The 13,277-nt window shown below is 38.5% G+C and overlaps 3 protein-coding genes across 6 annotated transcripts in view; 2 read left to right on the plus strand and 1 right to left on the minus strand.

Annotated features, from left to right (window-relative positions):
• The first annotated feature begins 3,635 nt into the window (after window positions 1-3,635).
• Window positions 3,636-6,117, plus strand: ppil3 (peptidylprolyl isomerase (cyclophilin)-like 3). Its single transcript, XM_040155024.1, has 6 exons — window positions 3,636-3,761; window positions 4,053-4,127; window positions 4,618-4,711; window positions 4,812-4,879; window positions 4,981-5,099; window positions 5,359-6,117. The coding sequence occupies exons 1-6, from the start codon at window positions 3,759-3,761 to the stop codon at window positions 5,483-5,485; spliced, it is 486 nt and encodes a 161-aa protein (XP_040010958.1). The 5' UTR covers window positions 3,636-3,758; the 3' UTR covers window positions 5,486-6,117.
• A 281-nt stretch (window positions 6,118-6,398) lies between these two features.
• On the plus strand, window positions 6,399-9,796 carry zgc:101858 (uncharacterized protein LOC449555 homolog). The gene is made up of 8 exons (XM_040154112.1): window positions 6,399-6,527; window positions 6,712-6,882; window positions 7,402-7,580; window positions 8,698-8,791; window positions 8,907-8,976; window positions 9,072-9,108; window positions 9,311-9,374; window positions 9,583-9,796. The coding sequence occupies exons 1-8, from the start codon at window positions 6,504-6,506 to the stop codon at window positions 9,739-9,741; spliced, it is 798 nt and encodes a 265-aa protein (XP_040010046.1). The 5' UTR covers window positions 6,399-6,503; the 3' UTR covers window positions 9,742-9,796.
• Window positions 9,797-10,064: 268 nt separating this feature from the next.
• col27a1b (collagen, type XXVII, alpha 1b) overlaps window positions 10,065-13,277 on the minus strand; it is a 67,310-nt gene continuing 64,097 nt past the window's right edge. For all 4 annotated transcript variants that reach the window (XM_040154104.1, XM_040154106.1, XM_040154103.1 and 1 more), the window contains 2 exons: window positions 12,828-13,046; window positions 10,065-11,668 (listed from right to left, as the gene is read on the minus strand). In XM_040154104.1, the coding sequence (XP_040010038.1) occupies window positions 11,522-11,668; window positions 12,828-13,046 (366 nt within the window). In that variant the 3' untranslated portion in view covers window positions 10,065-11,521. The remainder of the gene's footprint in view (window positions 11,669-12,827; window positions 13,047-13,277) is intronic.

Consider the following 13,277-nt stretch of genomic DNA (forward strand, 5'->3'; position numbering starts at 1 on the left):
AATCTAGCTGAACTGCATTGTCCAAATATTGTGCAATCTTCGGTGCAGATGTTGTTCACGTGTGCGTGAGTTTACAGCCATCATACAGTATTAAGTGCTACATATGTAATTCATAAGGGTGAGTTGAATAATAATTTATTGACATAATCAGAGTTTTTTTTATGTGCTAGAAGAATACAATAAGGTCCACAATTGCCATTTCTGAAACTTCACCATGAAATTAAAAATTTTGGCTTTTACTTCAAAAAGTATAAGGCTTATAAATAACAAAAGCCACATTTCACTTAATGAAAAGAGACAATGTAATCCCAACATTCATTTCAGTGGCAAGAAAGATTAGGCAGCATTTTTGAAAAGAACCACGGATTTCAGGTCATTTGCCTTAACTTTAACTTACTCTTTTTTGTGTGATGTCCTTTTGGTGTTATATTTGGTTTGGCATCTGTGGAGTTCACAACACATGATCGTACTCATGACCATATTATGATGCAGATAATTGTCTTTAAAGCTGCACTAGACTACCCAGACCCAAATGGTAATTGGCAGTTCTGCTGTTTTTTTTTTTTTTTTAATTTTCTGCTCTAATGTTTTCATTTTATCACTTCCTGTGACCATGCTTGACTCCAGTAGTCAGTTTGGGCTAATATAAGGCATGTATGGTGTCTCAAATGTGATTAATGAGACTTTTTTTTTCTGTCATAGCCTTACCTTGAGACATTGGCTAACTTTATTTTTACATTAATGTCTGCCCTACTGCAGCTTTAACTCACTTTACCAGTGTTGCTGTGCACTGCTGACAGCTACTATAGAGTGTAAAAGTCAGAAGGAAGTGAAAATTATGATTTAAATTATCCAGTAAAATTTCTACCGGTCTTATTTGTAAACGTGATCTAGAAATTTAGCTGTTGGGTTTAAAATATAAGTTTTCTTCTTATTGAAGTGACACAAGCTCATTTTGGAAATGGAAGTGGACTTTTCTGTGTGTGTGACAGATTTTTGTATGTGTGTGTGTGTGCGTGTGTGTGTTTTTTGTTTTGTTTTTTGTTTTTTTTGTTTTTGTGCTAGATGCACTCATCTCTTATGTTAACCTGTCCCCGCCAGGAAATTATGCTAGAAATTATTTTAAAAGATTGTCAAAGCCAGACTTACCAAGTAATTTTCACTAAACGAATATTTAAAACTTTAAAATTTCACCTCACAGCAAGCAGGTCTTGGGTTCACAAATTTTGTCCAAGTTTCTCAAAATTTTGACTTACTGTCATATTTTATCGCAGTTTTGGCTTAATTTCTCATAATTGTAGGAGATAATATGAGAATTTTTATTTTATTTCATTTTTTGTCATAAATGGGCTTCCATACGTTTCAGGTCAGGTCACGCCATCTAATTGTTAACATTTATTTCTCTGGTTTCAAAGTGTGATCATTTGTAGAGAAGAGTTTAATACTTTTTTGCCTTGATGATACTTTTCTGCACTTGCGTTTTGCCACAATAAGCAGCATGACGCTAAAAATGGAATTCAAGATCGATGCACAGCTCTGACACAGCACAGCATACAACAGGGGTTCATGTGTTTACTCTGAAAATAAAAAATTATCAGTTTATGTTTTAATAAACCTAACTGCAAGAAAACTTGGACATTAGCAATATACAGTAACTGGGTTGAAAAGCATAGGAATAGTTATGTACATATATTTCAAGAACATGTTTAACTATCCTATATTGTGCAATATTGCCTTTATTTAAACTATGTAAAAGTAAATAGTGGTGTAGTTTTGTAATGTGCAGGGGCATTCTTTTTGTCACATTAATTTTACTACCGTAATAGCGGGGAATCTCAAATTAAGTAGATTAGATCAGATTTTTGGTCCTAGAGAATGCTTTTGCACTACAGCGGCTCTCCCACAAGTTACATTTTGGTAAATGCAGATAAGGGTATACAACGAAGTGTATACAACACCTGTTTTGTATGTTTTCTGGTATGGGAATGTTCAAGTGAATGCCTGCCAGCCGTGAGATTAAAATGGTATTTGATTACAATTTTTTAGTGTTTTTGGAACTACACATAGAAAATCAAATTAAGTCTGGACGTTACCTCTAAGTCCCAACTGGAGCATTTTAAATGATATCCAGAATGCCTCAGCAATACGCGACGGATTAAGACAATCAACTATCGTATTAAAAGTGACATCACAAATGTCAAACGTTAAATTTTGTAGTGAGCACTACAAGTAAATGGTCAGTACATTTAAAAATACAGTGTATAGGTTGCTAGTAAAGTGTATTAGTAAATACATTAGATTTTTGTCACATAGCCATTGTTAATCTTTTTGTTCTCTGTATTTTCCCTCTCTGTTTATCATTTGACTCATTTTATTTTATTTCATTTCATTTTGACAGCTATTAGTATTACGATAGTATAACTAAATTACTCAGGAAACCAGCTAGTACTCACATCTTTTTTGAGTTGATTGCCTATTTTTTATTACACCTTGTATTTTTATTTATTTAAACAGCTGTGATAACATTTTTATATGCATTTCTATACATTCTTTTCTAGTTTAGTGTATTTAATATTGACTGCTGGTTTAAAACAAAATGTGTTTGTGTTTTTAAAGAAACCACTTGGTTTAACCTTGATTCTGTGTTTTCGTCAGTGACCATGTATTAATTGAGCTGTGTCAGGTCAGAATTGTTGAATTGTCATTGTGATTAGAACAGATGAAGTGTATGTGTGTTTGCATGATGGGCCTTTGTCACCCCTTGATGTCACCCATGTTCTTTGTCCTCTTAAAATAATTATTTTGGGTACAAAATCATTTTCAGTGTTCCTCAACTCAATTCCAATCATCGGTGATGCACAAATTTGGTTTTGTGCATTTTTTTTTTTTTTTGCCAAAAGTTTTTCATTAAAAAGGAAAACACCATAGAACAGTATTGACACGAGTGATGTAAAATTGAGCGAGTATTCTGTCTGAACAAGTGTCACTTCCTCTCTTGTACACCATCCACCAGGGTGAAATAAAATAAACTTGGTTGACCAAATTTGTATTGGTTTCTGTTCAGTTTCTGCTTGGATGTTGTGAAAGAGTCAGTTATCTCCTATATGATCACCTACCCTGGTGCCATATAAGATACAGTACTGGTCACTGTCGTAATGTTTATTCAGATGCTTTTAAGAAGTCACATGGAAGTGCTCAGGTGTCTTACAGGGGAGATACCGTTCAATGAACACTTCATAAACACAAAGTCGTGTTATCTCCTGACAGTTTAGTTGGGAATATTCTTGTAATAATCAAATTAACCCAAAAGCAAAATTGGCAATATTCTATCAGACAATGCTTTGGAAAACGAATTTGGACATTAAATGTACAGATGCTCAGACAGTGAGGGGGACTGGAGGTTGGGGGGCCCACAAGCTCATTTTTAGATTTATCTGTACATGCCTTAACTTCATCACAGATTCACTGTATGTACACTGCATAGGCTGCGTGGTTCACCATACAGTAGGTCAACCAAACCCCAAAATCTGGCTTTTTGCATGGAGCTGTAACGCCACGGGTCCACGATGTATGTAAATAGCTCAAAGATCTGCACAGCATCATAGCGACAAATGTGAAAATCAGTTTCATTTTGCGTGCGTTTGTGTGTGCCCATTTTAAGTGACTGTAAATGCCTTGCGGAACCATTCGGTGCCGGGTAACTGCGCGTAGACGGACATGTTTCTCCGACACACCTGTTCGGAGACGCAGCGTTTGAAATGGTAAAATTCGTTGTAGAATTTTCCAGCGGGTTGTAGTCGAAACACAATCAACACAATAGTTCACTACGTTACGAACTAATCTTGTGGTTTAATGCAGTTAATCTAGCCAGGAGCCGGTTACCCGACTACGCTTGCGTAACGTCACAATTTCCTTGTGTTTGCTATCTGGGCAACAGGCTAAGCTAGCCGGACAACAACACCCGATAGCCGTTAACCACTGTGCCTGTTGAAAGTTCGCGTTTTAAGGATTTCATTGTGTGTGTTTTTTTTTTTCTGTTGTAAATTTCACAGGCTGTCACCCTTCACACAGACCTAGGCGACTTTAAAATCGAATTGTTCTGTGAGCGCACGCCGAGGACATGCGAGGTGAGTTACGTGTTTCACTGCTTCTCTTAACCGCAGGGCTGCACTTCACATCGCCGTCGACTGTTTTTTTTTTTTTTTTTTTCCCCCAACACAGAAGCACTTTCAGCTCCGTTTGTACTCAAATGCAGGGATCCTTCCATATCAGTTTTCGCAGTGTCCACGTCGTTCTGGGACCGAGACGCGCACAGTGTAGCGCTCGTTTGGGAGACTCCCAAAACTCAGGAGTTGGAGTTGTGATATCAGCGCATGATCAGAAACCGAGGGGGGAATGTCTTTTAAATCAGTACACTCTGGTTAAGGTGCCTAGATAGGTAGCTGCTAGACAGTTGCTCTTTTGTGGTTCCTTTTAGTCGCGACACTATTTATTTCTTTTATTTATTTGTAATTTCCAAAAGGTCTTAAACAGAAATTCTGGTGTATTTTCCTTGATGAAGTCATGGTATATCATGGCATGTCCCTTTTTTTTTTTTAAATTGTTTTTATTTTACAGAACTTTGTGGCTCTGTGTGCCAGTGGGTTCTACAATGGTTGCATCTTCCACAGAAATATTAAAGGCTTCATGGTTCAAACAGGAGATCCTACAGGTACGGGACTGGTGTTGTACCTGATCAATACCTGAAGTGTCAGAATTCACATTCTCACTTTTGTTTTTTGTTTTTTTTGGATACCAATTCAATTATCCAGGCACAGGCAAAGGAGGAACAAGTATCTGGGGTCGCAATTTCGAAGATGAGTTCAGTGAGCACTTAAAAGTGAGTACGTCCTCCGGCCAGTTTTTACGTAAGTTGTTTTTATTCAGGGTTCAGAGTTTAATATTGTAACTTTTTCGTTCTTCTGATTTGTTTTATTTCAGCATAATGTGAGAGGGGTGGTCTCAATGGCTAACAATGGCCCCAACACAAATGGCTCCCAGTTTTTCTTCACCTATGCCAAACAGCCTCACCTGGACATGAAGTACACAGTGTTTGGAAAGTATGTGACCTGTGTATCAGTAAATGAGCGTACGATTATGGTAGATCAAAATAGTCCTAGGGATGCAAAAGAGAGTGATGCTGTGAAAATTGTTTAGACTGTATTGTATAGACAGCTGGTTAAGGTGTGCTTGACAGCTATTGATTAATTTATATAATACATCATATATAATTGAGGGGAATCCATGGGCCTTTTTTGTCGTGCAACTGCATGACCTGAACTCATTTTAGATTGTCATCTCACCCTCTTCAACATGCAGGATTATTGATGGCCTGGAAACCCTGGATGAACTGGAGAAACTGCCTGTCAATGAAAAGACGTTTCGACCACTGACTGAAACCCGGATAAAGGATGTGACCATTCATGCTAACCCTTTTGCTGGATAGCCAACTTGGACTTGAAATTGGCAGATAGGCCTTGAACACAGCCATGAACTCTGAAGTTTCCCAATGAGCACAGTGATACAGTGTATGGTACCTTGCCAAAGTTAAAATGGACAACTTAGAGAATAGAAATTGGAAAGAAAGCTCCCAGACATCAACAATTGATAGGACACCGACTGAGGATGTGAAATGCTAAGTTGTATTAACAAAATTAGGGTTTATACACCAGAATTTTCCAAATAAGCATGACCTAGAATTTAATTGTCATTTTGGGTGAAAAATATCTAATTGCTTTAATAACTAAACACCGTAGTCACTGTCTGTGAAGTAATTCCAAATTTTACAACTTCATGAAAAATCCAGCAGTCTGATCTCAACAGCTTGTAGCTACATCTGTGATTGTAAAGTTTGAGAAATGGTTATTCTCCTTTTAAACTCATATCAACATGTCGCAGTCACTGTAACGAAGGAGTGCGAGTTATTCGTAGCCTATCCATTTTCATGCATTCACATTTAACACCATAAAAAGAAAACACGTGGCTTTATACGGCACTGCTGTAGGATTTGGATTTTCTTCAACAGACTATGTAAATAAATTGCCAATGTTTTGTACGAAATAAAGCTTTTGTAAATAATTTTCTATTGTCTATTCTATTGTCTATTTAGCATGATTCAAACATTTATTTTGTAATTGCTAAATAAATATATATATATATATATATATATATATATATATATATATATATATATATATATATATATATATATATATATATATATATATAATATATATATATAAATATATATATATAAATAAAATAATTTTACATAATTGTTTTGTTGTTTTTTTTACACAGAAAAAACGCTAAAGGCGCGGTCGTACAGTGTCTAGGAGAGGAGTTGTAGTCATGTGAACTACAAGGTGACGTGATTCGTGAGACTGCGTCATCACTAGTGGACGAACCATGTCTCACTCGCAATAGGAAGTTCTTGCAGAATACATAAAAACCTCACAGAAGTTATGGCCTCAGACGATGCATTTAAAGTAAGTTTACTTACTTTAAATTTTAAAGTAAGTTTATTTACTTTAAATAGACATGGAAAATCCATGTTGCCATGTGTTTTTATCACTAAAAGTGCATGGAAACAACTAAATTACAGCTTATTTATTCATGGTAAGGTACTACATGGACACCCGATAGACTTGCCGTTTTGTGTGTGTACTTTAGGTGTCCTCCCTGAAGGGGAAGGTGACCCTGATAACGGGTGCCAGCTCAGGCATCGGGGCAGGTACGAGCGTCCTGTTCGCCAGACTCGGAGCCCTGCTGGCCCTCAACGGCCGCGACGTGGAAAACCTCAACAAAATAGCCAAGCAGTGCACCGACTGCGGAGCTGCAAAGGTACCAACCCTCGCACTGAGCTAGGGCACCGTGCGACTCACGTAACGTTTGACTAGAGTGCGACCCGTCGACACTGTGCCAGAGTTTCGTTGAATAGTTCTGTGTGGAGCAGGAGAGGTCCGAACATGTAGAGAGCACGGTTAATGAGTGAGGTAACTCTTAATCACCAGAGCCTGACATATGAGGTTGATTAACAGGGGATATACTGGTTTGAATGCTGCGGCTGATCGGTGTAAGTCAAAATGTAGCCTTAATAGACCTGTAATCAAAATAAAACTCAAGTATATTTGTTTAATGTCAAATGGACATTTACAGCGTGGATGTAAAATAAAATAAATGCATGTAGGTGATAAGAAGCGGCAATTTGACGCTGACATACAGTAAATGTTGAAACACACAATGATGGAAACACATTTGTATGATTTGTTCAGCATTGCATGAATACGTTTCTGACACTTGAGCAGAAATGCCTTTTAAAGCCACGACCTAATGAAACACTGTGTGTGCATTACTCTGCAGCCTTTGCTTGTTCCTGGAGACCTGACTGATGAGGAGACCGTGAGGAAGGCAGTGGAGCAGACCGTCGCTCACTTCGGCCGGCTGGATGTCCTGATTAACAGCGCCGGTATCCTGGCCATGGGCAGCATCGAGACCACAGACCTAGCCCAGTACGACAAGGTCATGAGCATCAATGTCAGGTAGGATTCCAAAGACCTGACGTCAAAACATCTGGGAGACATATTAGTTGCTGAGTGTACAGTAGCGGGGATATGTCAGATGCTGATAGTCCAGTGAATATCGGGTTAAATTTTAAGTTGAGTGGGTTGTCTAAAGATATGTTTTGATGGAAGATTGGACAAGAGATATATGGTACATGACATGTTTTCAGGATTGAGTGGTGGCAATGTTACTGTGTAGTGAGTAAGGCAAAAGTTGATATTCATACAGTAAGAGAATTATTCCCCTTTTCAACATAAAACAATCTCAGGCAGTAAAACTGTAAAAAATAAAAATAAAAATAAAAACTTTTTCTAAGATCAAGGATTGATTTTCAATTATTAAGTTGTGGCGCTTGACTGAAACTGAAAATGATGTCCATTTTATTTAAATATTATTTTCATTATAGTAAACACCAAAATGTGACAAATGGCAAGATCACTGGAGAGGTAATGTGATTGTTATTCTACTTGGTAGTTTGGGAAATGAGGAAAATGGTCTTTTATAAAAAAGATGAAGCCATGTTTGCTGTTTTGTATTCACAGTATGTGTGTACATGTTTGACTAAATCTAGATGTGACTATTTTTACACTGTATGGATATACAATGTATGCATGAATGCGTAGGGGCCTGGCTGGAAGTTACTGTAATACATACAGATGTTTTTTTCTTAAGGCCACATTGTCCTTTTTCATTGGAATTGGAAGTCTTTTGGTACATATAATCTAATGTCGGACTGGCCACTGCGTGTATCACTCTGTTAAATTCAGCTGTGCTGTAAACAAAAGGTGAACATTTGAAGAAAATTCCAGTTTAGAAGTCATGCTGTGCTCACCAACAGATCTCACTATAGCAGACATCAGGCCACACTGTCATAAATCAACAGGAACATTAGAACGATGGCACCATTCACCAGCCGCCTAATCTAAATGTACATGTGTCAGTATGTGGGTGTAGGTGTGATTGCCGTTACTTCACAGTCTCGAGGGGACACAAGACTGATAATAGTACTAAGTCCAAAACTTCATATTTAGTGTTAAAGTATATATTCAGTGATTTTTAGTTAGCGTGTCCCCTAACTTTTGGTTCATATTCCAGATCTGTATACCATCTGACTCAACTTTGTGTGCCCCACTTGATCAAGACCAAAGGCTCCATCGTCAACGTATCCAGTGTCAGTGGACAGAGATCAGTGGGTATTACGCAGCTGGACAAAAGTTTCCAACAGCACCCTCCTCATGCACTACCTTTATTTTTTTGTGAGGCATCTTTGAGAACTGTGATTTTTTTTTTTTTTTTCCCTGTAGTTCCCTGGTGTGCTGGCATATTGCATGTCCAAGTCGGCCATTGACCAGTTCACATGCTGTGTAGCACTTGGTGAGTTGAGCCATTTTTAGCCCTCTTATGTTGAGCATTGCAAAAGTTCACAATGGCACATCAGCACAGGAAATCACTACTGCTTTTTATTTCAGAGCTGGCATCAAAGCAAGTCAGAGTGAACTCCGTCTGGTACGTTCAATTAACGTTTTACTGTTGCATGAGTCCACTTTTAGATTCACATTTGCCTCCCCGTTCTTTTTTTAGTTCACAGGCCCTTTGTTGTGCAGATTGTCTGAAATGGTCATTGAAAAATCACTGAAATCCGTTTTCTCTGGTGACATTCAGCATCTCTGTTGTACTGTATTATATATTCCTGCTTTTATCTCTTCAGCCCGGGTGTGATCATCACAGATGTCCACAAGAGAGCAGGACTGGATGAGGAGCAGTACACTCAGGTAACACATCTTGCCACTAAAACAGAACATTTTTGGCATCACGGTCACAAAACTTAAATTGTACTGTGAAGTCATCTGTTCTGTTTCTTCCTCTGTCAGCGAGCAGCTAAAATCTAAACATACCCAAAGAATGACCTTTTTTATCTCCCGAAAATGATAAAAACTAAATATGCATCCCCCATCCTTGTTCTGTCCTTTTCATCACCAGTTTCTTGCAAAGTGTAAGCAGACTCACGCCCTCGGTCGACCAGGTGAGGTGGAGGAAGTGGCCCACAGCATCGCCTTCCTGGCGTCCGACGCTGCCAGTTTCATTACTGGAGTCAACTTACCTATTGATGGAGGTCGCCATGCCATGTGCCCAAGATAAGACCATGTATTGTAACATACAGCAGTCTGCTAATAGAGTGCTCTCAAATTTCAAATCTGTCTGTGTTTTTGTATCCAATAAAACTGGAGTTGACAGAACCACCCTAATGCCACAAAAAGGTCTAGAGGGGAAAACGAAACACAATATTACTGTATGTTTACAATGGAGCCGCTGTCAAGACTTGACAGTTCCAGATGTGAAATGAGCAGAAGGAAGCTAAAATGCACTTTCACAAGTACGCAGTTTAAATGTATTTTATTATCTTGCTTTGCTATGAAGTTTTCTTGGATGGAAAAAAAAAAAAAAAAAAAATTGAAAGCTGCTTATCAATAAAAGGTTTCAGACATTTATTAAATTATCCGTTTAGTCATTAGACTTCATTCACGCAGCATAAAATGTCTGTACAGACCAAACACTGTGAGCTCATGTAATGTGGTAGTTTAATGTTGTGTAATATAAGAAATCCTCTGAGTTTATAGATTGGTGGGACCAACCATAATTGCTGCACATTTTAGTGACAAATGCATCAACAGTAAATAATAAGGCTGGTAATTTCCTAAAATACAGTTGATTGTCTAGGACAGTTGAATTATTTTAAAAAAGCCATAGGCTGTAGAATCTTTCAAGCTCCAAATGAACAATACTGTGCCAAAAACATGAACCTTGATGCCTGGTTTTTGAACTGGAAAGCTAATCAGAATTTAAATAAAATTTAAATAGAATCCACTGTAGATAATAAAAGTTGCATAATTATACATTTACATTTTAACAAATTAAAAAAAATTATAGTGTCAGACTCATACAAAGAATATTGAAAATGTTAAAATACTACCTTGAAAATATAATTTAATGAATTTGGCCTGTGTGTATATTTTACAATCTTCCCTTTTTTCGTAAAGCACAGCCATTGCTTTGCTGAGAGCTGACAAGAGTTTATCCTATGAGTGTCAACTTTTGCAGCACCAGGTGTCACCTCTGTGTCATCCCAGATTAAATCAGGTATCGACTTGTTTTTGCTGGGGGATGAGAGGTGCAGTACGAGGTAGCATCATGACACACTTTTCTCGGTTCACACTGTGGAAACCTTGGCTCCACCTCAACATGGAACGTACCACACAGCAGTTGTTCATGTGAAGATATCTGTATAAATGTGGGGCCTCTCAGCACTGGACAGTTAGTAGAGGCTCAAAAAGACTTACCTGGTGGAAGTATGCCTGTGTGTCTGAGGCACACCGTATACCTGAATGAGTGATATGATGTTGATACTGTATATGCCTAAAGGCTGTGGAACAATAACTATTGCACTTTATATTACAATATACAGTACATATACATGTATAAATAATACTTTAACATTAAAATAGGAATTATTGCATTTGCAGATGTAACTGTTCCATATTTCTGTACAGATCTCGACAAACTTCTTAGGTTCTCGCAAAATCAGGTGTCAGACCGTGAAGAAAATATGATACAACATGGTCTGAGAGATGACAGAAATGAGACGTTGATATTACTTCCAACAGGGGCATTCAGATCTTGTATCACACAAACAAGTCTCTGAAGACGGAGCTTATTATTGTTTTCCATAGGCTGATTAGTGCCAGAAGTCTTTTCTCTGCATTTCCAATGGGCCTTCTTTCTTTGGTGCCCCCTCCTGTTTCTGCAGTCCAAGCATATTTTGTAGAGAGAAAATGGGGGTCCGAAAGGACCAGTCTCCCCCATCCACCCTCCCCCATGCAGTCACTCCTTTAAGGAGTATTCCTGGCCCCTCCACAGGGCCCTATAAGAAGCACACGGGTCCAACCTCGAGGTGATATCGTGCGCCAGGTTCTGGTGTCGGTAGGTTGTACACATCCACTATGGGGAGTAAGTTTGGGTCCTGGGTCTGGAAGATGAAGTGGGTCTGATGCCAGCGGCCATCTATGATCTGAAAGTGAAGGATGTATTATATCACATGATGCGATAATGTGGAAGACAAAATAACATCAAAGGGTCAGTTCTCTCTTTTAGCTCTAGTGGTATTTAGGTATGCTGATTTTTTTTTTTTTTGTTCTCTGGGGCAGCTTTTGAGATGCGTGTTGCAGAGATTTCTGCCAACACTGCAGTACAATAGAGGAGAATGTAATTTTATTTGTGCGGCTCAAAGCATTGAAAATTTACAGGCAACTTGCCTTTCACAAAAAGTGCCCTAGTTATTGTGGATACTCCACAGACTTCACTGGGAACAGTTTTCATTGAAATACTTTCTACCAAAGAAATAGTCCCCCCAAAAACCATAACAGTGAAGTCTTTGGATTATCCAAACTAACGGGGACACTTATTAGAAAGAAAGTTGATGCTATGAGCACCTCAAAGAAAATTACATTCATCTCTATTGTATTGGGATGGGGCAGAAATATTAGATCTCTGTCAAAAATTGTTAAAATAGAACCAAAACTATTTGCGTGGCTAGGTACCACAAAACGTTAGTGAGAAAACATGTTCTGTTTTGGGCTGTATATAGCTAGGGCTAGGAGGCAGTTAGCTTAGCCTAGCATAAAGACAGGAAGCAGAAAAACGCTGGCAGCTAGCCTGGTTAACTCCCAGTTTAAAAATCAGTCGACCAGTAACTCCATAAAAATCACTACTTAATACTTTGTATCTCCTTTATTTAAAGAGTGTGCAAACAAAATGTAAAAATTGATAAGATGTGCTTTAATGGGGAGTTGCAAGTAAAACTCCAGAAAAGTCTCTCCGCTGGGTCAAGAAATCAAATCACCTGTAAAAACCTGTTTTTGTTTCTTGCTGTGTTACGAATTAAACAAACAAAATGCTGTGTGTTAGTTAGTGACCTTTAGACTCTGAACAGAACCGGGCTAGCTATTACCCCCCAGCTTCCGGTCTTTATGCTAAGCTAACTGCCTCCTTGCTTCAGCTCCATGCTTAACACACAGACCTGAGAGTGATATGGATCTTCTCATCTAACTCTCAGAAAGAAAGTGAATAACTGTATCTTCCCAAAATGTTGAACTAGTCCTTTAGGGATGTACACATTTTGGACCAAAGGACCGCGAATTGCATTGACTTTTATAGTAACAGTGCCATACCCAGCAGTCATCCGTGGGTATGAACGGCTCCAGGAGGTCTCCAGGTCGAATCTTCTCGCCGGTCCAGGCCTTGAAGCTCACAGCCCTGCTTGAAGGCTGTAAGGAGGGTCCTGCTGCCCACACAGGTGCGTTGAGACAGTGAATGGTGATGTGCTGCACAGCCTCAGTGCTCAAAAGGTGGATGAAGTTCAGCTGGATGCGACCCACTCCTATCTCCAACTATAAGGCAAGTGGGGTTTTTTTTCAAGTTACTTTAATTTATACATATTTGTAGGATGATTGTGTGGTTCATTATTTCAGGTCAGAATCTGGAAGATGTAACATTGACCATGATAAAATTTCATTAAAAACTGTAGATGTAATTTAGAGTTAGGCCTACATGGTTCCTATTTCAGCTGTATACCACAATATGATTCCATATAGGGCTTACATTATGAGCCTGTTTGGGTC

Source organism: Xiphias gladius, chromosome 19, assembly GCF_016859285.1.
Source record: "Xiphias gladius isolate SHS-SW01 ecotype Sanya breed wild chromosome 19, ASM1685928v1, whole genome shotgun sequence".
Taxonomy (NCBI): domain Eukaryota; kingdom Metazoa; phylum Chordata; class Actinopteri; order Istiophoriformes; family Xiphiidae; genus Xiphias; species Xiphias gladius.